The 22,396-nt window shown below is 49.0% G+C and overlaps 1 protein-coding gene across 7 annotated transcripts in view; it reads right to left on the bottom strand.

The window, feature by feature from the left end:
• The window catches only part of IQSEC2 (IQ motif and Sec7 domain ArfGEF 2), a 1,791,459-nt gene that overhangs the window by 352,764 nt on the left and 1,416,299 nt on the right, over window positions 1–22,396 (bottom strand). For all 7 annotated transcript variants that reach the window (XM_069645245.1, XM_069645244.1, XM_069645249.1 and 4 more), the window contains one exon: window positions 15,432–15,593. In XM_069645245.1, coding sequence (XP_069501346.1) covers window positions 15,432–15,593 — 162 coding nt within the window. The remainder of the gene's footprint in view (window positions 1–15,431; window positions 15,594–22,396) is intronic.

The raw sequence follows: 22,396 nt of genomic DNA, 5'->3' as shown, positions 1-22,396 counted from the left end.
TCAGGTGGCGCAAGGACCGGCGCCTTGGAGATGGGTCTAGTGAACCCTCTGTGGGTGTGGTGGAAGTTGAGGGTATGGAAGTGCTGCCAATCATGTGCTGGCGCATGAGGTTATTGGCCTCGCGTTGCTGTTCTGCAAGTGCAGACACTGCCTCCGTGAATTTGCGGACTCGTTGCCCAAAGCCTGTCAGGGCAGCGGTGCATTGTTGCACAACTTGTCATGTGCGGGCATTGTCCCGCGCAATGTACCGGCACCCATGCCGGATGGAAGTGCTCACAGCCTTAATGTGCCAGCTCTGGACCTTTGCCATTGCTTCCACCTTGGCCTGTTTTGCCTCAATGACATCCAGTCGGCCCATGACTGCTGCCCCTGTGACAAAGGCCTCTACTGGTGCGTCAGGTGGTGGACCGCGAATTGGGCGCTGTCGGGGGGGGGGCCTGCATGGCGACATGCCACCAGACTGGACTGGGCTGCCTGGCTCCGATCGATGGCCCTCTGGCCTCCCATAGGACGGAGTGTCCACATCGGGCTGTGGTGTGCTGCAGCCACGCACAGGCACATGGGGCCTCCCTGCCTGCTGTCTGCCTGGGCTTGGGCTTCCATGGGGTGTTGACACCCCTTCCCCATCACTATTGCTGTGGGAGTGTTGTGTGGTGGCATGATGCACACGTTGAGGTGTTGCTCCCACGTTGGGCTCCCATTCCGGCCTCTCTCCCTCGGCATCGGGGCTGCGGATGTTGGGTTCTGGTGAGCTGACGGTCGCCTCCCTGTGGCCATGTGGCTGCCGCTGCTGTCTAGCGGGGCTGCGTCGGGGTGAGGTGGGTGTTCCCTGGTGTTGTCTCCCATGGGTGTGGCCTTTTTTGGGGGTGCTGGTGGAGGCACGGTGTTGTGGGCGCATTGTGTGTGTGGCCTCATCGCCATCATCACCGGGCTGTTAGGATAGATGTGTGCCTGTGGGGTATATAGGGGGTGGTTTGAGTACAACGCTACTTACATTTGTGTGATGCAGATCATGCCAACAAGTGTGAATGAAGACAGTAACAATGACGCATTCAACTTGCATTCTGTTCAGTCACCATGTGGTGCTTGTTGTGGATGTGCATGGAGGTACACTGCATGGGAACGCGTGGTTGTGGTGGACTGCGCTCAGGCTTTTGTGGTTGTGTTGATGCACAGTACCACTCTACGTAGCTGTCCTATGGCTATGGGAGTCTATCCCCTGCCCCGGTCATTCATGCACTGCACGAACAGGGTCGTCTAGGCAGCACTACCGTTCTAGGGATGTGGCCCTCACTTATGGGTGTATGCAGAGCCTCAGACACATGTCTTCACTCTCATTCAGATGCATGTATTCGGGGATGGGACTCACCTGCTGTTGGATTGATGCCAGTCCCTGCCTCCGCTTCACCAATGCCCTCAATGGTTCCAACATCGATGACACCCGTCATTTTCTCCTCCCATGGTGTGAGGTCGGGGGGGGGTGGTGGCCCTCCTCCTGTGCCCCTGCTTGCACTCCTGTGCTGGGACAGGATGCCTCGCACTTGCACGCGCAGGACATTCAGCCGCGTGCGGCAGTTCTCCCCATCCCGGGGCACGCGCCCCACTGCACTGACCCTTTCTGCGACAGATCGCCATATTTGTCCACAGCGCTGGGCGCTGGTTTTGCGCTGCTGCAGCTCATGGTGGTACGTCAGTGCCTCATCCACAAGCACCTCAAGCTCCTGGTCACTGAACTTGGGTTTTCGGACCCTGTCCAGTGCAGACTTGCCCCTAGTGCGCTCCTGACTCATTATTAGGCTTCAGATTGCGTGGATGGCTTCCAGTGGCTCTGATATCCGACGGATTGTGATTTCCAAGATGGCCGCCGCTTTATTTCCCGTTCCGGCGGTGACGCGTTTCCTGCGCGGTATGAGCGCGAAGTGGCGGTAGCGCACGGTGCGCCGGCTTTAAGGGTTTGCGCTAATGCCTTGGACCGGGGCGCGTGCACGATAACTCGTGATCTGGCGGATTATCCACCGGGTGCCTTGGCGTTAGCGCTATTTAGATCCGGCGGATAATCTGCCACATTTACTGCCCAAGTCGTGATGAGGCCTTGTGTCTAGACCAGAGGTCTTCAAATAGTGGGCCACGCCCGACCCAGGGGGGCGCGGCCACATCCATGGGGGGGGGCGCCAGAGCCTAGCATGAAGTGTAAAAAAAAAAATTTTTTTTTTTAGATTGGAGGAAATGGGAAGGGGCAGCTCACATAGTCAGACTGGGCCATAAAACGGTCTTAGGCACCAATGAAAAAATGGCCAGCAGTTGCAAATGGATATTCAGTGTTTAGTCACAGACTGTTTGAATAGTACCCAAGGGGTTGTTTTTTGTTCAAATGTAAACAAATGGTGATATTTAAAGAATATTTATTCAGCAACAATGGTCAAAACTACTAGCTTCATAGTGAAGTAACTCCTCAAACTGGCCCACATTGGCCAAAAAAGTGGCCCATTTTTACTGGCCTACACTAGCATTTTGCATTTTTGGTACGGTCATCTCCCTATTGCCCTATAGTCCAGTCCAAGCCTGCCGGTTTATCCATAATGGGTGAGGGGGAGTCCACCCAGTGGACACCTCACCCATTATGGAGGAGCCGAGGAGCCAGCCCAGTGAAATACTGAGCACTCCCTCAGCTGCTTTTACCATCTGAGGGAGTGCTACTGGGCTGGCTGAACTGTCAAAGGGAAACTCTGTTTGCCTTTGACAGTTTATTTCCCCAGCCGCACATGATCATTGAGCCATGCAACGCTGGGGATGTTTTGATTCGCCAGCCTTACATAGCTCATTAGAAATGCTGGCAGGGGCACTGCATGTATGTATGTGCGGGGGGTGCTCCTGCGCCGCCTCGCACATACGCGCAGAGCAACCTGGAGCGGGGCATTTTAGCAACCACGCGAGGTATGTTTATGGCAATTTCATTTTTATTTAAATGTGTATGGATGTGTGTATGCTTGTGTTAAGGGACTGTGGTGGGAGCAGGATGGGCGGCAGCACAGGGATAGTGATGGGAGTAGGGTGGGGAGAGCCCAGGGTCTGTACTGGGAGTAGGGTGCGGTGACGGCACGCAAAAGTTCATAGCGATTTCTACATACTGTCCATCTGGCACTTTTGGGGGGTGCCCGAGCTGCCCAAACTTTGCTCAGGGGGGGCCCTGGCCAAAAAAGTTCAAAGACCACTGGTCTAGAGGGAGGAAGGAGTAGAGGGGATGGCCAAGGGGTAGGCATGAGCAGTAGTCTAGTTTGATGAGCTCAAGCATGGAGATTAGAGTTTTGGTAGAATGGGGAGTAAGAAATAGATGGATTTTCCGAATGTAGAGACAGGTAGTAGGAGCAACAGAGATGGTGGTGGTGATGATTTGATTGCTGTAGTCAGAGGTCGCAATCAAGGAGGACCCCAATGTTGCAAGCCTTGGGCGAGGGAGCAAGAAGGTCAGGCGCAAAGGAGATAGGAGAGTGTGAGGGACAGCATTGGAAACTGTGAGAAATAGGACTTTCATTTTAGAAGAGTTAAGCATGATGCAGCAGCAAGCCACCAGTGATGGGTTGCATTGAGACGGATGGCAATAGATTCCGAGATGGTTGGGGTAAAGGAGAAAGATATTTGAGTGTTGTTAGTAAAGAGGTACTGAAAGCCAAATGATAAAATGAGTCTTCCTAAGGCAGAGGGTGAAATGCAGAGGTCCAAGGACTGATCCTTGGATATGCCAACAGCGAGTGGGGTGGGGTCAGAGGCTTGCAAGCACCAGGAGATTTTAAACAATCAACCTTTCAGTTAGAGGCAAGAGCCAATTTGCAAAACCCAAGATACTGGAGAGTAAGGTGTAGAGAGGAGTGGTGAACACTGTTCAAAGCAGTAAAGAGGTCCAAAAGGATGAGTATAGAAGAGTGTTTGGTGCGGTGAGCCTCAGAGAGAAAGTTGGAGAGGTGCATTAGTGCAGTCTCAGTGGAGTGTTTACTAAGGAAGCCAGATTACAGTGGATCCCCAAAGACATCATCCTCAAGGTACATAGGTATCTGGTTGAAGACTACCTGCTCAAGGACCTTTGAATAATGGGGAAGGAGGTAAACTTGGTGATAGTTTGTTGGGATGTTTAGGTCAGTATAGAGCTTCTTCAATAGGGGGAAGACAGTTGCAGATTTGAAGGAGGCAGGGAAGAGTTCAGCGGAAGAAAGAGCGGTTGCAGAGCTCAGAGAGAAACGGGCAGGGAGATTGAGACTAAGGGCCTCATTACAAGTTTGGTGGTATTTCAGTTGTAAATCCACTGAATACTACTGAATGGATTTACTGTTACCGCTACTTAGTCTGGTGGATTTGCCGCCAGATTACAAATGGTGGTAGACGATGTCAGTCCCTATTTATTGGAGTCCATGGGTAATTCTGCCGATTTTCGATAGTACAGCAGCGTATTTACATCCAGATTTTTGCTGGAGGTAACTCCTCCACTTAACCACCAAAATTGTCGTACAGCGGTGAGGTAATGCGGCGGTAATGGAGTTACCTAGATTTTACTGCACCACCATACTTGTAACGAGGACCTTACTTCTTAGACTGCATGAGGATCCACTTGGTCAACAGAGAGCAAGCACTGGTGTAGCAGGGTCCCCCAAAGCCCCCGCGGTTCAGTGGGCCCGATGCTGCCCTTGCCCGGGGCGGGGGGGGGGGCAGTGGCAGTGGGGTGTTACGCAAGTGACAGCAAGATGGATTCCTGCTGTGAAGAATGGGTGCTAATTCAGAGAGATGGGGGAGAAGTGGTTGAGAGTAGAAGGTGATGGAGAGAGGTGGTGAACAAAAGGAGGCTGCCGGAGGGAGGGAGGCTGTGTGCTGTGAGAGTCACACATTTTACAGATTTTAGACGATAAGTAGTGGGCAAAGTCATTAACAAAAAGGAAGAAGACAATGGATATTGTCTTGGGAGGTGTGAACCAATGAACCAAGTTTGGAGGGTAGATGAATATTGGTGGGGTGATTACGAATGAAGGTGATTAGGTTAGTGAAATAGGAGGATTTGCCAGAGTGTAGTGAGTGCAGAGGGGAGGGCAGCCAGGGTATTTTTGTAGAATAGGAGTTGGGTGGAGGCAGTGGAGTAACTTTGCTGAAAATGTTTGGGGGCACATGACATCTGATGAAAAGGTGCCCCATCCAAAATAATGGGGACAAAATGTTGTGCCATGAAAGTTGGGGGGGGGGGACAAACACCCCTATACCCCCCTAAAATTAAGCCCATGGGTGGAGGGTCGATGATTTGTGCCAGTGTCATAGTTTATGATGCATTTTTTGTTTTGAGAGTCTGGAATTCAGAAGGGATCTAGGGCTGAAGACAGGGACGGGGAGGTGTGAATGTGCATGCAGGATAGTGTTGGTCAAAGGGCGTAACATATGCATATGGAAAGTCAGAAAAAGCATGGTCAATGGAAGGGCCATTAATAGGGAGAAATGGATTGGAGAGAGGTCTATCATCAAGGTAAGGGGCAAGAAAGTCCTGCCTGCATTTCCTCTTGGTCATTGAAGATGGGAGAGGAGGAACAACTGAGATGTTAGAGTGAAAAACTGAGTGATCAGAGAAGGCTTCAATGGAGAGGTCAAAGGTGGAAAGCGAAGTAGAGAGTACGACAAGGTCAAGAGAGTTCTCACTGGATTGGATAGGCTGATTATGGAGAGAGTGAGGGAGTGGTCAGATAGTAGTGAGCTAAGTTTAAAGCGGGTGGCTGAGGAGGGCTTGGAAGCTTAAAGTCCCCCAACATGGCAACGGAAGTGCTCAAAGGAGAAAGTTCAGGTCAGGGAAGGAGTTGAGAGGACTATGACCATTTCTCAGATATACTTTGAAAACTGTTCTCTTAAGAGACCATTCAGTTGGCTGGTCTCCAAGTATAGCAGTAAGGCCAGAGCTGGAGCCGGAAGGGCAGAGCTGGAGCCGGAAGGGCAGAGCTAGAGACGGAAGAGCAGAGCTGGAGCACGAAGGGCTTCTTTTTTCCACCTTAGAAAAAATGAGAAAATATCTATTTTGTATGAGTGGTTCCACATGAGCGCCTAGCTGTTGCTGTTGTGGGATTGAGATACAGGATTCTGTTGCTTGTCGTTTCTATCCTCTTGGTTACTGAACCTTTGACTAATCTGTGAAATGGCACATCTTCACCTCACTGACGCTCCTGCTTGTTTGTGATATTGGGGTACTAAATTGCTGTTGCTTCTGACTGCGACTAACTGACCATGAACGATATTCTGGTTTAGAGTTACCAATGCAGTGACATATCAGTGTATTGTTGGCAGTTGCTTCCATTGTTGCAATGTTATTTTTTCCTAGTGAACATCCACTTGAAATATATCTTGATTTATTCCCATTACAAATGTCACCTGGGTATGTAAAGCACTGTCATGTCTACCTAGCCCTGCTATGGCCATTAAAGCAATCATGCATGAACAGAGCTGTGACTCATGGCAAGCCTACAGGCTGTAAAGCGGCTGCTGGAGATGGAAGGGACTTCTATAACGGGTACTGTGACTCTTGGCCAATCCAGAGGCGTAGACACGGTAGGGCCTGAGCGGGCAAGGCACACCCAAAAATCTGTCAATGCCCAGTCCGCGAGAGTGTGTGGGAATTTACAGATGTTAATGTCACTGCGGTGAGCCCAACTACATTTGCTTCAGGCCCCCACTGGCTGGACAATCCTAGCTACACCTCTGGCCAATCAGCAACCATAGCTTAACAAAGGCCCTGCAGGTAACGGCATGCAAGCAACGACTTTGGAACATACTCACACAGTTGTGAAAGGAGCCCATGAATGTGAGTGGGTAAAGCAAAGCCTGACAGCGTACAGCCAAAGGAACGTCAGACGTACTAGTATATCAATTAAGATCTCCCAAGGCCCTGTGGGAACCAGAAGCCCCAACTCTGATGGCACACCTGGAATCTGGGGAAAAGGATAGAACTCAGCAGCAAATAGCCAAGGACGAGACTCAATACCAGACTTATGATCTCATAGTTACAGATCTGGCACATCTCGTTGCGGCTGCCATTTCCCCTGTTTTATGAGGCGGGAACCCCTCCCTCCACCTCCCCCCCCCATTCCCCCCACTGCCTAAAGAGGATGAAAGGTTGAAAACATTTAGAACATACCGATTCACAAGATGGAGGAGTTGTGACCACAGTCGCATAATATGTGTGGCTATATTTGAAACTTCTTAAAATACACTTCACTAACGTAGCACATACATCTCTATCAGTTGCAAAAATAAGAACGTTACCACACATTACACAAGAAGTAAAGAGTGTATATATAAAAACAATAACTGTCAGCCCACAGCTTCTAACATGTGAGGTTACTATCTAGGGATAGGCTCTATACAGATAGACAAGGAGGACTTAGACGTAGAAAGACTTGGCATTCACATAATCATAATTTGTACCTCAATTACCACACACTGGACCTCATAAGTATGACGGTGCTGGAAAAAATGGCAGTAATCCAGTGCATTACCACCGAATTACTGCATCGCTTCATTACAACTTTGGAGATGAGGCAGAGAAAAAACCTCAAGCAAAATGCTGGAGGTAATTACACTGCGGAATTACCACCGGTGGCAATTCTGCCGAAATTCCCATGGAGTACTATGGACTCCATAAATGGGGACTAACACCCCATACCACCACTTGTAATCTAGCACTATTTCCGCCGGACCAAATGGCGGTAACAGAAATTCCATTTGGCGGTATTTCAGTGGTATTCCTACACCATCGTGTTACTTTAGTGTGACTTGCAACTACTTCAATATCTCAGAACTACTCTTAGGTGGTAACCCATTGTCTCAGTTTCATCTTTCAGCTTGGAGCCGGCAGTTGGGTGACTCCTCCTTATCTTTTCCCCAACCTATCGTCCACTGGGTGTGTTGGTAAAGTCACCCATAATTTTGGATAGTGTTTGAAGTCGTCACTAACTCTCTCAGACCAAGATCATCATTTTATTTGCAGGTTGGGTGTCTGGGAGTCTCCCAAACCATCATCGAGGACGTGTGCTTCCTTGATGTCATGAGGACTTTGGCAGAATCTAAGGGACTACTGATCTCTGGAAGCAAGAAGCCGCATATCTCCCCTTATTCTTCGCATCTATGTGTGCCGTTGCTCTATGTCACTTGGGCCTGATCTCTGAAGATTGATACAACAAACTTCAATTTTTTTTGCCTGGTGCCATTTACCATAGGAAGAGGTCTCCCACCAGCGTGGCTCTGCAAATTGGGGGCTTCTTTGAAATGCCATGCAGTTGCACCATGGAAGGGCCCCCCCATCTTCACACCATGAAAGACTGGGGGGTGAGTGGCACCCTAAACCCATCAGTTACCCAGTTATGGAACCGTTTAGGGATCCAATCATTAGTCTCCCATGAATGACACCACAACGGAGGTTGCCTTCAGTGTCCTATGGCGCTGCTCTCATTAGTTCAGTATCATGCTCGTCTTGACGGGTTTCCTCTTCAGCACCACACCTCATCAAATGAAAGGGGGATAGTTGTTGGTAAGTAAGATGGGATACTATTGCTAGAGCAGAAGTCTCAGTGCCCTCTCATCATCATCTTATTTTCTCTCGGGTACCTCTGTTCCTTTCAAATTCCAGCATAATTCAGGCTTGTTTCTTCTGCTTCTGACATCCGGCATATGCCTTGAAGGGTCGCATTTGAAATGTTGGTTTATTTGTGGCCGTAGTCACATGGGTGTAATTTTAGGGGGGGGGGCGGAGTGTTTGCCCCCCCCCAACTTTCATGGCACACCATTTTGTCCCCATTCATTTGGCTGGGGCACCTTTTCATCAGATGTCATGTCCCCCCCAACATTTTCAGCAAAGTTACTCCACTGGCCGTAGACCATTAAAGAAGGAGTAAGGAAACGAGAGAGCACAAAGAAAGCCTTTCATAAAAAGAAGAATCATTTGGGATATAAACCTTTTATTTATTTTTATTTGTTTTGACTGATTCCAAATGTAGTGCAGAAAACATAAACGAAAAGCCCAACCCCCCTCTCTCACCAAAACTAACATCCATCCATCCAATATCCCCCTTCAACCCAAACGAGGTAATCCTTCATGCACAGATAACAAATATCCTACAGCTACCAAGTTTGTAACATTTACAGCAGGCGTAGATTCTCCCAGCAACTCCCCCAGAACAGGAGGCAAGAGATCACATCTCGAGACAAATCACAGTACAGTCCCAGAGGCCTGGGCAAACTCATAATTGATATTGATATTGATATTTTATTTCTATTGCGCTCGTACACAAGTGTTTCTGCGCGCGAGATATTAAAACCCAGGTGTCCATCATTGAGGTTTGTCATCCAGGAAGGATGAAAGTTCAGACAGGAGTAGGCCCCATTGCAGATCCACAATCCCGTTTGTCCTCTCTCTGAGGACAAGGGAGTAGCACCCAACATTCCACAGCCACCCATCTCTTCACAACTCTGAGCCATTGAATCACCAGAGTTTGTTCCGCACATTTCCAACACACAGCCAGCCTCCTGCCCTCCAGTAATACCAAGAACTCTGCAAGTTTCTTCATGGACCTCTTTTTGTGGTACTCTGTTTAGTAAACACAACAAACACATTTTAGGGGTTGCCTGGCAGTACCCACAGCAAGACTCCTCCCCTGGGCCAGCCAGGCGAACCCAGGTCTCTGAGAGTCAGCAAAGGAGACGCTGACCTCAGAACAATATCCCCTTTTATCTACTGCTGCTCCCAATGCCAAATGCCGTTTTGGGGAGCAGTGAAGTGGGAGCACAATTTTGACAGTGCATTCTGGGACTGGACGTCCCAAAATCCTTTTTGAAAACTGAATTGAAAGAAAAGACTCGAGCCCGGCGAAGCAAAGTCTTCTTTGTGAATTTTAGAGTCTTGAGAGGGGTCCGAGCCCAGCAGAGGGAGATCCCTTGTGAACTTTTGGAGAAGGGTCTGAGCCCGGAAGAGGGAGGCCCTTTGTGAACTTTGGGAGAAGGGTCCAAGCCCGGCCGAGGGAGACAATTGTGAACTTTGTGAGTAAAACAGGTACGAGAGCTAGAGTGGTCCGGCACCATGTGGGTGCTTATTCGAAGGTCTCTGGCTGGTACCCCTTTCCTGAATAAGGAAAGTAATAGAACTGAGATTGTTGAAACTACAAATACCAAGAGGCCATAGAAAAGGCCAGAGTGAGGTGTCAAAGTGGTCATCCGAGGGTCAAATGAAACCCCTTGTTCAATCGAAAGTCTTTGACAGGTTGTAGGGCAAATGTGAACCTAAGTGAGGGATGCCTGCAAATTAATTGTGATGGTAGAACTGTGTGAAGCCTGACTGGTTGGCTTTAGATAAAGCCTGACTGGGGGCTGAGACTCGGACCTAGGTAAAGGGAAGAACCTAAGGGGTCTAGAATGACTTTTTGTTGAAATGTGAACTGTAGCAAATGTGAACCCGATGTAGGGATGCCAGAAGAAAGCTAGGGGAAGGGTACACCCGCTTTCTGCTAAGATTTTGAAATTTTGAACTGTTGAAAGCGTGAACCCGACTGAGAGATGTCCACAGTAAGTCGTTGGTCTGAACCCGACTGAGGGAAGCTGACGTTGAGAGAAGGATCGGAACCCATTTGAGGGGGATCCTAAGGTGAAGAGTAATCACTGGACGTGAAGGTTAACAGAAGGAACTGTTTGTTTTGTTGTTTATGATCCTTCAGGTCCTCTGAAGCAAGAGACCTTGCATGAAGGACACTTGAACACAGAAGGTCCTTTTATTCAACTTAAACCCTGTGCTGAGAAAGCCTAGGAATGTGCTGTGCTCAAGAGTCCCACCTTATCCCGTGCTTAAAATTTGGGGAAGGGAGACCCCAGCCATAACATCCTGACTTATTATTTTGTGAACACTTCTTTCTTTTCTTGTGAACATTATCTCACACTATTCTGTAGTATAGCGGTAAGGATTGGCAATAGGTTTTCTTACCATAGTCCCTTTTTATTTGACTAGACTCCACTTGGACGGCATTCTCATGATTTGATGGTTGTAGCTTGCTCCCATCTTAGATTTAGGTTTAGATTAGGCATTTATCTCACCCACTTTAGTGTTTAATAAACACCCTTGAACTGTGATCACTTGTGTCTGTCTTACTTTGATACCATGCCTTCCTTACAGGGTTGAGAATGCTACACAGAATCTGCCTCCGGCTCAAAGAAATGTGGTGAGTCTACTATTCAACCACTTTAAATACATTGCCTAATCATGTACGGAATGTTGATAAACATATGCAGGAGTTTTGGGAGAACCACTATTTTGCAAAGGACGAATTGACCCATCAGCGATAATGGCAGCATTTTCCAAAATGCCATTGCATCTTCAACCCCTTCGAGGACCCGGCCCATATTATACTGAAAGGTGTCTGCCATGAAATGGTGTATTTGAATTCCTACATACTTAAGCAATTGTAGTTTCCGATGGATCCCCACCTTTGGAAGGTCCTCTCTCACTCTCGTGGAAAGTTTTGCTAGAGGAAAGGTGACAGATTTTCTCTCATTCACCCTGAGCCCTGATAGCTCCCCAAACTTCTCCAGACCGTCCAGTATATATGCAACATATATCAATGTGTCACATGCTTACAATAGCACATCATCTGCGTATAGAGAGATGAGATGGCCCCTCAACCTTAATTTCCACCTCCAAACAATCCCTATGGAAGATGCATGCAAGAGGCTCAAAGGTCAAGTCAAACAACACCGTGACAGAGGACATCCCTGGCCCGTGCTCCTGCCAAAATGCAAACTAGCCTAGATAACCTTTCCAGTCTTCACTCTAGCTCTTTGTTCCTTATGGAGTAACTTGATCCGTCTTCACATGTTGCCCCCAAGGCCATACCTTTCCAGGACCACATAAACCACTCCTACTCGATTGAATCAAAACATTTAAGTTGCGACCAATGAGGCAGACACTTCCTCATCTGAAAGCAGAAGACAGTCCTACCCCAGAGGGGGAGGTGGCAGGTGAGAGGAGCCAAGTTCCTTCCCAAGTGCCTGTATGTATATGAGAATAACTTCTATGCATCAATTAATACAACTCCATAAAGACTTTTTCTCTTTATAGCAGGCCATAATATCCAGCAATTGTGTGGGCAGAACACCTGCAACATGACAGCCCAAAAGAGCCGCCAGCTAGACTACTCCAGCCACAAGATCTGTGCAAATTTTGCCGGCAAGAGAACTGCAATGAATCAGAGACCTTATGCGGCTACAGGAAATGCATCACGAAGCAGCTGATATCAGCGCACACTGTGAGCAAGCACCTGTAGACGGACTCATCAACACAGACTGCTTCAAACATGCCATGGAGCTTGAGATCCAGAAATATGAAAGATCTTATCTTGGGGTTAGCTGGGGTGTGGCTCCCTGACACGAACATAAACATTTTCAAATGAAGGCTGCCATTTCCCTGGCACGGCAGACCCGTAAGAGGGCTTAGCCCCCTTTATATGCATTCTGACATATGTAACAGCTTCCATGCATGAAAGACATGGTGAGATTTGCTCGGGTAAGAGGACCAATGGGAGGATAAAGATGGAGACAGGAAGATAGAAATTGTGGGTTGTTTGAGTGAGGGCAAATGAGGAGGTTTCAGACTAAGAGACCAGTAGGAGGAAGGACAGTGGACATGAGTGTGGAGGCGATTTACAAAAAAGATAAGGTATTAGTTGGTGAGAGCAGGAGGTACTGTGCTGCGAGTGTGTGTGTATGATGGGTGAGCGAGAAGGGTATTGAAAGAGTACAGGGTAAGTGGAAGATGGATGAGAGAGTGAAAGGAAAGTGACTGAGTAAAAGGTAGAGTAGTAGTGGAGAGGGGAGACTAGTAGTGGAGTAGGAAGGGGAGACAGGAGGAGAGAGCGAAAGAAGGTGGGTGGAGTGGGAGAAACAGGTAGAGGAACATCACGGAGTGAAAGTAAGATGATAGATTGGGTCTTGAATGTTTGAAAGGCACAACCACAGATCCCCTTCGAACTAACCCATGCATTTACACAGCAATAGGATGAGTTGAATTTGGCCAACTCAATACTGTTCAAAGTAAAGTAAACATAACAATGAAGCTCTTCTGCAGCTCCATTCCCCAAGTTCAAGACACTCAGGTTTAGAAAGTTCCACAGGTTATCAAGATTCACTTGGCAACTCAGGTATTCATACCTTTTCCTTGTCAGGACTCGCAAGGTCTCTCGAGCTTCCCTTGCCTCAACCTTAAAACCTCTTGGTTACCCTTCAAAGTACCAATGTTCAATGTTGTCTCTTTTCCAAACACAAAAGTACAACTCACAAAAGTTCCACCAGAAAATATTACTCTTCACTTGATTTCTTGTGGGACTCTATTCCCCATGGTAAACCAAGTCCTTCTGACTTTTCAGCTTCAGTATATCAGGTGGCTCCTTCTCACAACTCTGGTTCCCCTGGTCATGGCGCTATTCACAGACCATACTATTCACGCATTACAGGGCGTACAACCAGGTGCCTTACTTTGTTGAGCCTTTTGTTTGTCCTTAGTGTGGGGACTCTGTGGTCCTCCTGGATCAGCCTCCTCCTGGGGGTCCACCCCAATGCTCTGAAATAATCTTAGGTTTAATGACAGTGGGCCTCATTACGACCCTGGCGGAACGGATTAAACGGCGCCGTAAAAGGCTGCGGCGCCGTTCAACCCGTTCCGCCACATTACAAGTTCCCCTCGCGGGACACGTTAAGCACGCCTGGGAAAACCAGGCGTGCATACCGGGTCCCGCGAGGGGAAGAGGGAGCAAACAACGGGCCAACTCGTAATGGCCCGTGGTTTACTCCCTCTCCCATTCCCATTCAGCCCTATGGAGGCTGAAATGGGAATGGGGATGAACCGTGTCCGTGTCCTCGAGTGAGGAATTACCGGGCCATCCGGACTCGGAATGGCCCGGTAAGTCCTCATTCCGAGGACACGGACACGGATGCGGTTTTGCCGGCAGCCATGCCACAAATTGCGGCATGGCTACCGGCATAACTTGTAATGAGGGCCAGTCTCTTTTTAATCTGTTTTTGCAATGTTGCTCCCATTTCGGTTAATGTGTTGCTCCCCTGCTGCCGTTGAGCTTTGTAGAACGATTTCTATTTTGCTCTGATTTCAGTCACATACAGCTCTCCTGCTGCCGCAGTGCTTTCTTTCCTTCACAGAGACTTTCAAATGCGTATAGCGCTATACGGGACCCCTCGGTTACTTTGTATTTTTCCACAACCTCTTTATCATTGTTCGTATCTCAAAGGCTTTCGGTAGCGTGTGTTCTTTCACTTGCGATTACACCGATACAATGTGTACAGTCTTTCTCTCTCGCCAGTGGGTTTCTTCTCATTCAGAAACTCACCAATCATGGATTCCACTGCTACTTGTCTTTCTTCCTGTTAGCGGCTTTCCCGTTTGAAGTCAGGGTCCCTCCACCTGCCCCTCAGATCCTCCTGGGCTTCCAGCTATACCCAGGGGAATGAGCACCTCCCAGGCCGCATGAGGTAACGGAGTAGCATGCCCCACGGCCCCCTTCGGACAATTACTCTGGCTCTCTGGAGACACAGCCTTCTTGCCACCCTTTCTCCTGCTCCACCCAGCAGTCTTGCAGCATCCTGGCGTCCCGCTCTCCGTCAACTGGTCATGGGGAGCTTTGGCTCTGCTACCTCTCCTGCTCACCATCCAGCACGTTCAAACTGCTGTGATTGTGGGTCCTTTATATTCACCTGAGTACTTGACAGGTTGCAGGTGGGCATGGTTGATGTCAATTGTCTGACCATGCCTTGCCTTATTAGTGGGACAAGGCCATTGAGAAAGTTGATGTGCCTTGATCTGCATCTTCCTCGTCCCATACCATAATGGTGTTTCTCATAGGAAGTCTGCACTCCTCTTGACTTCCTCTTCTTTGTTATAGTACTTGGGTGATATTTGGGGGAAAGAGGAGTGTACCAGAATGTATCCTATAAAGGCTAAGGGGATGTTGGGCAGATCACTATTAAGGAGGAAGGGATACCCTCTCTCATCCTTGGGTTTTCCCTCCACAATCCCAGAGGACCCTCTATCCAGGTGTTCCTCCCTTGCTTGTCCGCCCCCAGGGTTGGGAACCAAAAACAATGGCTCTTCTCTTGCCACCTGTGTAGAATATCCCCAGGGAGTAGGTTGGGAAAGACCTTAGGTTGTTCACATAGCAAAGAGATAAAAGGGGTAAACAGCAGTAGATACCTTCCTGGGTAATAGTGATGCCTGGCTTAGGGAGGTTATTGCTTTCATTAGACGAGAGAGCAAGGGACCGCCCTTGACCTGGTTAAGACTTTTAATAAAAACCCTTCAACCATCTCTAACATGTTTCAATAAAATATATATTTTAAAAGCATCTGCTTAAATAGCATGCTGGTCTACTTACTCTAGCACATCTCTGTGGAATTGCTTCTGCCGGTTCCCTAGGAACTCCCCGATCATCTGACGACTCAGACCTTTCCGCTCCAGGATAAAATGTGCGACACCGACAGGTGTGTCTGAAAGGAATCCCCGCTCAATCAAGTACTGGATCCCTTTCTCTGGCTTCCTGAAATTGGAAAATGACAGTAGTAAGCACAAGCATTGACACCTAGGCCTAGAAAGCATCCATAACATTTCCCTCAGGCAGGACAACCTTCCCACTAGTAACATGCACATAGGTGAGCTTACCCCATGCATTCACACCATAAGCAGGCCCCCACGTACAAGTCAAAGTATAAGGAAACATACAAGAACAAGCTTAGACACAATACTTGACAACATAGATTAGAGCCACTGTTGTATTCTCAAGGAGTCCGGACACATATAATAAAACACACAGCAAAGTGTATGCAGAGAATCTCTTCTAATTACATATGTTTGCCACTCTTTTTCCGGGTTTCACTGTGATGGCACTAAGCACCATGCCTCTTGCTATAGTATAGAGGTAGGTCTGTGGAATGTCATGAACCCAAAAAGGCAGAACACAAGCTCTAAAGTTTTAACCTGACTGCTAATGGCTATGCCAAACAAGTCATCCCTTTAGTGTCCTTGGCCTGAGCAACTGCACATCGTCAATGCACAGAGTGAAATCAACATATTAAAGAATTACACTTTCATGTTTTCAGATCTCCCCTGTTTTAAATTGGGTGGGCACAAAGAGTTGGGGTCATTGTGCCTACCTCAGGCTTTATTGATCCTGCAAGACCTGGTTGTGTAACTGTCTATTTGCACAAGGCTTTTGTGATGAATCTGGACTATTCGTCTATTCTCCCAAGAGCGGAGCTGACCCGATTGAGGCTAGAGTGTGTGCCCACTCAGCAAGACCCTCCCTAGGGGTCTGGGCAAGAGGGACCTCACTGGGAGTGACTCCCCTCTTGGAGATAAGGACTCCCATTCCAGTAAGGAACTCCCAGTCCAGCATACATTATCTGCCTATATGGGAATTGGAAAGGCTCTTGTTACTTCTGTTTTGAATCCATTAAACAGTGACATTTACTTAAACTGAATCTCACCTGAACTCCATAGTCAAAGAGCGGAGACCCAACCCAGTTTCTGATGAAGTACATAAAACCAGGAGAAACTCTGAATCAGAGAGAGAGAATCCTATGCACCGGTGACCGGTGAGCCACTGATGGGGAGACGTCCTGGAGGGGTGGAACCACGCTAGACCACAGAGCCGGCGGTGGTGTGGAGAGGGAGCGAATTGCTAGGCAGATGCTGGAAGGCTGGGGTTCAAACCGACCAAGAATCCAAAGGTGTGAGAGAGGCAGAGACACTGGAGCAGCTGTCTCGTCTGGTGGCGTGACCATGCAGAAGCCATAGTGGACCTGGAAGCCTGCTGACTGATGCAGAGACCAGTGGAGAAGTCAGATCCTCGATCTCCATATGAGAAGGGTAATAACTGCCAAGCCGGGCAGCATAAGGGAAGCGTTTGCACCCAAAGACATAACATATTTGATAAGGGCGAACAAGGGTTACGGGGACAAAGATAACCGAAGGCTGGAAGGGAAGTGTCCGCTCCAAAGAGATAAAGCCGCTGAGAGGGGTGAACAAGGGTTATAAGAACCAAGAAAACATGATAGCTGGAAGATTCCTGACCGAGGACCTACTAGAACAAACCTGGCTGAGGGCCATAGGGCTTTGGAAAGCCCGGAACAATCAAGAGAAACGGATAGTAGAGGCTGGGAAAGCTAACAGGTTTACTGGAGTGAAGAAAGCCCGAAACACTACATATGGCAGACTCCTTCACCAGCCTGTGGGACCAAAGGAATGGCACCCCTGCAGCGCGGTTTTACCTGGAGATTGCCGCTAGGTGCATCTTAATGGAACAATGCGTCAAACCAGAATGAGCCAGGGACAACAGATAAGGCATCAGATACTCCAGCCGGATGCTCTGAGGTTGCAGTTGAAGGCTTCTGCACCATACTTGAAAGCGTTTCTACTTGCTCCTGTAGCACTTCAAGGTGGACAGAGGTCTAGCCCTGGCCAAGATCGCCTGGCAATCTTGGAAAACGTGGGCCATCTTTGAGGGATTCTTTTGGAGGAGACTATGGCACTTACCAAACAGAGTTCTGATCACAGTGATACAATATGAATTGGGTTTAATATTGATGTATGCAGTCACTGTACTGTGACCATATAAAACGTTTGTGCCTTCAGGAACTTGTTGAGCCCCCTCAGTTCGAATATGGGTCTCCAGTCCCCTGACTTGTTGTGCAGTGACTTTTTCCTTACCAGGAAGTAGCGGGAGTAGACGCCTGTGCCCAGCTCAAGAGTTTGAATTTCTTTAAGCTAGAGAAGTCACAACTTCTCTGGTTTGTGCACGGGAGGAATGTCCGGTGGATAGTCCACGGGCTCCAGCGAGTGGCCTGCTGGAGGAGGGATAGCATCTATTTGTCGGTAGTTATGTGTCTCCATTCTTCGTTGAACCTTGACAGTCGTCCTCCCGCTGGGGTGCTGAAGTGGTAGGAGCTAGCCCTGGGCTGGTCATGCCCATTTGCAAGACTGGCCCCTAGACTGGGAGGAGCCACAACGTTGCTGTGAACCCCTGTAGGTATGGCACCTTTTCCTGATGAATACGGGGTCTTGTAAGAGGAGGAAGACTGGTACGTGGTGCGGTTATCCTGTCCTGCCATAGTGCACTTTTCCTGAACGAAAGGACTGATGCCTTTGCTGTAGTGTGCCCAAGGAGTGAGTGGTTTCCGTGTCTGTTTTTATAGACTGTAAGGCCTCATCCAATTTTTCCCCAAAAAGGGCAGATCCGTCAAAGGGCATATACACGACCCTGGACTGGCCATCAGGTCGAAAATCTGTGGCCTTGAGCCAACCCTGCCTGAATAGGACCGCTCCATTCCCAAGATGGGGAAAACCAGTATTAGTGATGTCCACAGAGACTGTAATGGCATGGTCTGATACCAACTCGCCTTCTTGGTAGATGTCCAAGGCCTCTTGCTTTTGTCATCCAGCAGGATCTCCAGCAAGCGTACCAACTTGTACCGCAGCTCGCGATCATAACGTGCAAATATAGGCATTGTATTAGCCGCTGTGATAGCCGTGGCCGCGGTGGTCATGATCTTCTTACCGAAGGAGCTTCTTACAGAGCAGGATGACAATGGGTTAGCTGACGTCTTTCTGGCCGCCGCCGATACAACTTAGTCTGGCGTGGATTGGGTGTGTAGGCAGGCGGCAGTGCTCTTTTGGGCTCTATTTCTTTTGTCGAACTAGTCTTTTTTAGCCGGGGCAGTTGTGGGATACGCTAAAGTGATCAGGCCATCCTCCCAGACCTTTTCCAGCAGTGGGATCGACATGACAGATTTCCTGCGCTGTGTTCTGTGCTGGTACAGCACACTCACCTTTCGCTGTTCCTCCGCCGCAAGTTCGAACATCGTGGCCGCCCTGGACATGAGCCCATGGAAGGGCCCAACTTCATCAGGTGGTGAGTCCCTGAGTGGAACGTCATCTGGTTCCCCCATCAGCTGTGATGAAATTGTCAAATTCATCAGTGTGGGTGGAGTGCATGGAGACCCTGTCGTCAGGATCTGTGTCTGTTCCAGTCTCCGACAGCCTCAGCGGTACCGAGTGGTGCTTAGCCCTTCTGGGGGGACAAGGGATGTCATCCATTTCCCTGGAAGGCCTGTGGACATCTGTGCGCGGTCGCCTGATAGGGTCTGCAAACGGGCCTGGTGCTGGCAGCTGTTGTTGCAAGGTTGCCACTGGAGTGGTTAGAGTAGATAAAAGGTCCATTGGCATGTCTCTTTGGGGCGGCAGCGATAGCTCTGGTTGACGACTGATGCCTGGAGCTGAATAAAGAATAGGTAAAGGTGGTAGCTGGATCAGGCTTCCCTCACCCCGCAGTGAACTTCTAGGAGTCAATGTCCTGCGTGCTGGCAACAACGGCAGTGACATGATGGCTTCCTCCTCTGCTTACGCCTCCTCCTCCGATTGGGAGAGACTTGGCTCCGACACAATAATACCACCTGGAAGCAAAGCCACCCCAAGGTTAGTGAATGACGCACTTGGACGGGTTGTCAATGCAGACATTGTTCTGGTGTGGGTGTTGGAGATGCCAGTGAGAATGGCAGTGGTAACAATGGTATGGGAGGAACCACTTTTGCCCGTCGACAAGCTTGTTGACGGTGTCGTTGACAAGGGTATTACCGTTGTGGACGTAGATGCTGTGAACAAGATCCTCGATGACGCAGTTGTCGTGGCCGTTGTTGTTTTCATCGATGGCGCAGTATTCGTGGTCGTGGCCGATGACCGTTACTTCAACGGTCATGGCGAGGTAGTCGTGGAAGGCGTTGATGGCCTTGGGGTAGAAGCCCTCGAGGGAGGCTTGGTCGTCGACGATGACAGCCTCGTCGCCGATTTTGACGACAAGCCTGTTTTTGACATTGAAGGCGAAGAGTAGCCACCAGATTTTGGCGTGGACTTGGAGACGTCGCCTCCCTGGGGTGATAGAAAGGGCCTTGGCTCTCCTCCCCTGCCGACATCCCTTGGACGCTGACCTTTGGTGAAGACCGGTCCTTCTGCGAGGATCTAGGCTAATCACCAGAGGTGTCATTATGCCTCTTCTTGCTGGAGTCCTGGACGTCATGCAGCCTAGACCTCTTACTAGAAGTGGTTCGGTGGGCTGTCCTTTCCTGCCGTAATGAGGCATGACTCTGTACGGAAGTCAAGTCAGAGGCCCCGCCGGCATCCACGAGCCATGCGACGAGATGACGATCCCTCAGCGTGTTTCTATGCAGACTTTCTTCAGTCCACAGTGGGTACAGGCCTTGATCAGGCTCTTTCTCGTGGATTCCGCCATGAGGTAGGCCCAACTGCGTAGACAAAGCTTTGTCGAAGATTACCGACGGCGGGAACGGTCCACGGAGCTAGCACTGTCGCTGCCAATGCCGGCCGTTGAGTAGATGTCGAAAAATATATATTTTTCGTGGAAAAGGTGTAAATATGCAATTTTATTTGTAGAAATATTGAAGAGATGATTTTTGAGGACTCCACTAACATGCAGTAAAAAATCTAAAACAAAAACCTATGGAAATAGGGTACCTAAAATGGGGTGAGTGGGAAGAAACAGTGGCAGATTTAGAAACCTTCAGCATATTTCTGTGCCAGTCTTCAACTGACTTTACATATGGAAAAGCCCTGGTGAATGGAAGACCTGTAAAGGCGCTAATTGATTCAGGCAGCAAACAGACTGCCATAAGGGCCAATTTGGTTACAAAAACAGATCTAGAGAATACAATTCTAGTTAAAGTCACATATGTTCATGGAGATAACAAGGTTTTTCCCAGGATATCCGTGTACATTAACATTTGGGAAGAATCACGGCTGGTGTCATCAGCCATTATCCCTGGACTCCACGAAGAAGTCATTGTGGGAAGGGACTTCCCTGCATTCTCTACTCTCTTACAAGACCTTCCAAAACCCCATAGGGATTGTATACCCCAAGATTGTTGGCAATGTGACTGTTACTCCCAAACCTCTCCAGTGTGGGAGTGGACGGAAACAGAAACTCATGAATCTACCATTCGCCAAGAGCTAGCCCCAAAGCATGAGGAATACCTAATAACAAAATCCCCACCTCGCTCCCAGTTTGTAGGATACATTGGGGAGACAAATAGATGGAACAAATTAAAAGAAACCCATGGAATTAAAAGAAACCCATGGAATATGCGAGAATCCCAGGATACATCTATCCATTGCTCTCTCCAAGGTCCTGAAATTGGAGGACCTTGGAAAGGGCAAAGTGTATCCACCTTGCATAAGGGAAGGGTATGTGAGAAACCAGACGGTGTCTCACCTGCTAGTCCTCGGGGATGTGTCATCCAGTTGGCCAGGACATGGCCATCGGTTTTTGGATCCAGTTCCTGGGGGTGAACCACTGTGGGAGGATCACCTCCACTATCACAAGCCGGTCTCCCTTTTCACTCACCGGCAGCGGCTGATACAATTTATCAAGACCTTCCGCTCAGTCAAGGTGGTTGGCCCAGCGCGGCTAGCCTCCTTTCAAGTCCTCACGCTGCACATGAAGGAGGTACCGCTGTGACCTTCTGCAGTGGCAGGGAGTTGCCTCTTTTGCATTCTATAGTGACTTTCATCTTGCACCTGTTAGGACCACGTCCCTTTCGTACGCTTCCTGGTCCCGTCTGCTCTGCTTCCATATTCGCATCGCATTCCCGGGATTTCCTGCCCTTCGTTTCTCCTGGTCTTGTTAGCTTTGGGTGCCCTTCTCTCCTTGCTCTCCGGGTGCTCTCATACTCCACCTTTTATCCCAGTGGGGAAAGGTAACAAGATTCAGGTGCAATTCATTAAGGTTACGTCCCTGACTCTGCCTGACCCTGATAATGGGATATGTCAAACGGACTGGTTGTGTGCGAGTCTGTCTTTCCCTGAAGCGCTTTGTCCGTGCAGCAAAGTGTGTTTAGGAAAGCGGTGGGGGTTAAAGTTCCTAGATAGTACATGGAATGAGGGTGTTCTACAGGGAAATGGGTACAGGGATACTCAACTCTCCACTGGGTGCCCCACTCCCACTCCCCAGGGACCCGGCCTCAGGTCATCGTCCCGGACTGGTCCACCCCCGGGGTCTGGATCCAATAGCGATGGCCGTGCCCTGACATCCTGGATGATAGATCCCAAGGGACTAATCAGCGAGACACCCTTTGGTTTCTCACAGTGTTCTCTTCCACTGATCTTCCAAGGTGCAATTAGAACAGCCCTGCTTACAACATTCTGGTGTAATAACGCACAAAAAAATGACCAAATCCTGCGACTCCAAGAGGTGCGCCATTAACTGAAGGATTGCAGGCTAATGCTACACAAGGGGAAAAAAGGACAGATGGGATTTTGTGGGGTATACAATCAGCA

This window comes from Ambystoma mexicanum, chromosome 2p (genome assembly GCF_040938575.1).
Source record: "Ambystoma mexicanum isolate Mex_15411 chromosome 2p, UKY_AmexF1_1, whole genome shotgun sequence".
Lineage (NCBI taxonomy): Eukaryota > Metazoa > Chordata > Amphibia > Caudata > Ambystomatidae > Ambystoma > Ambystoma mexicanum.
This window is presented reverse-complemented; position numbering and strand designations above follow the sequence as displayed.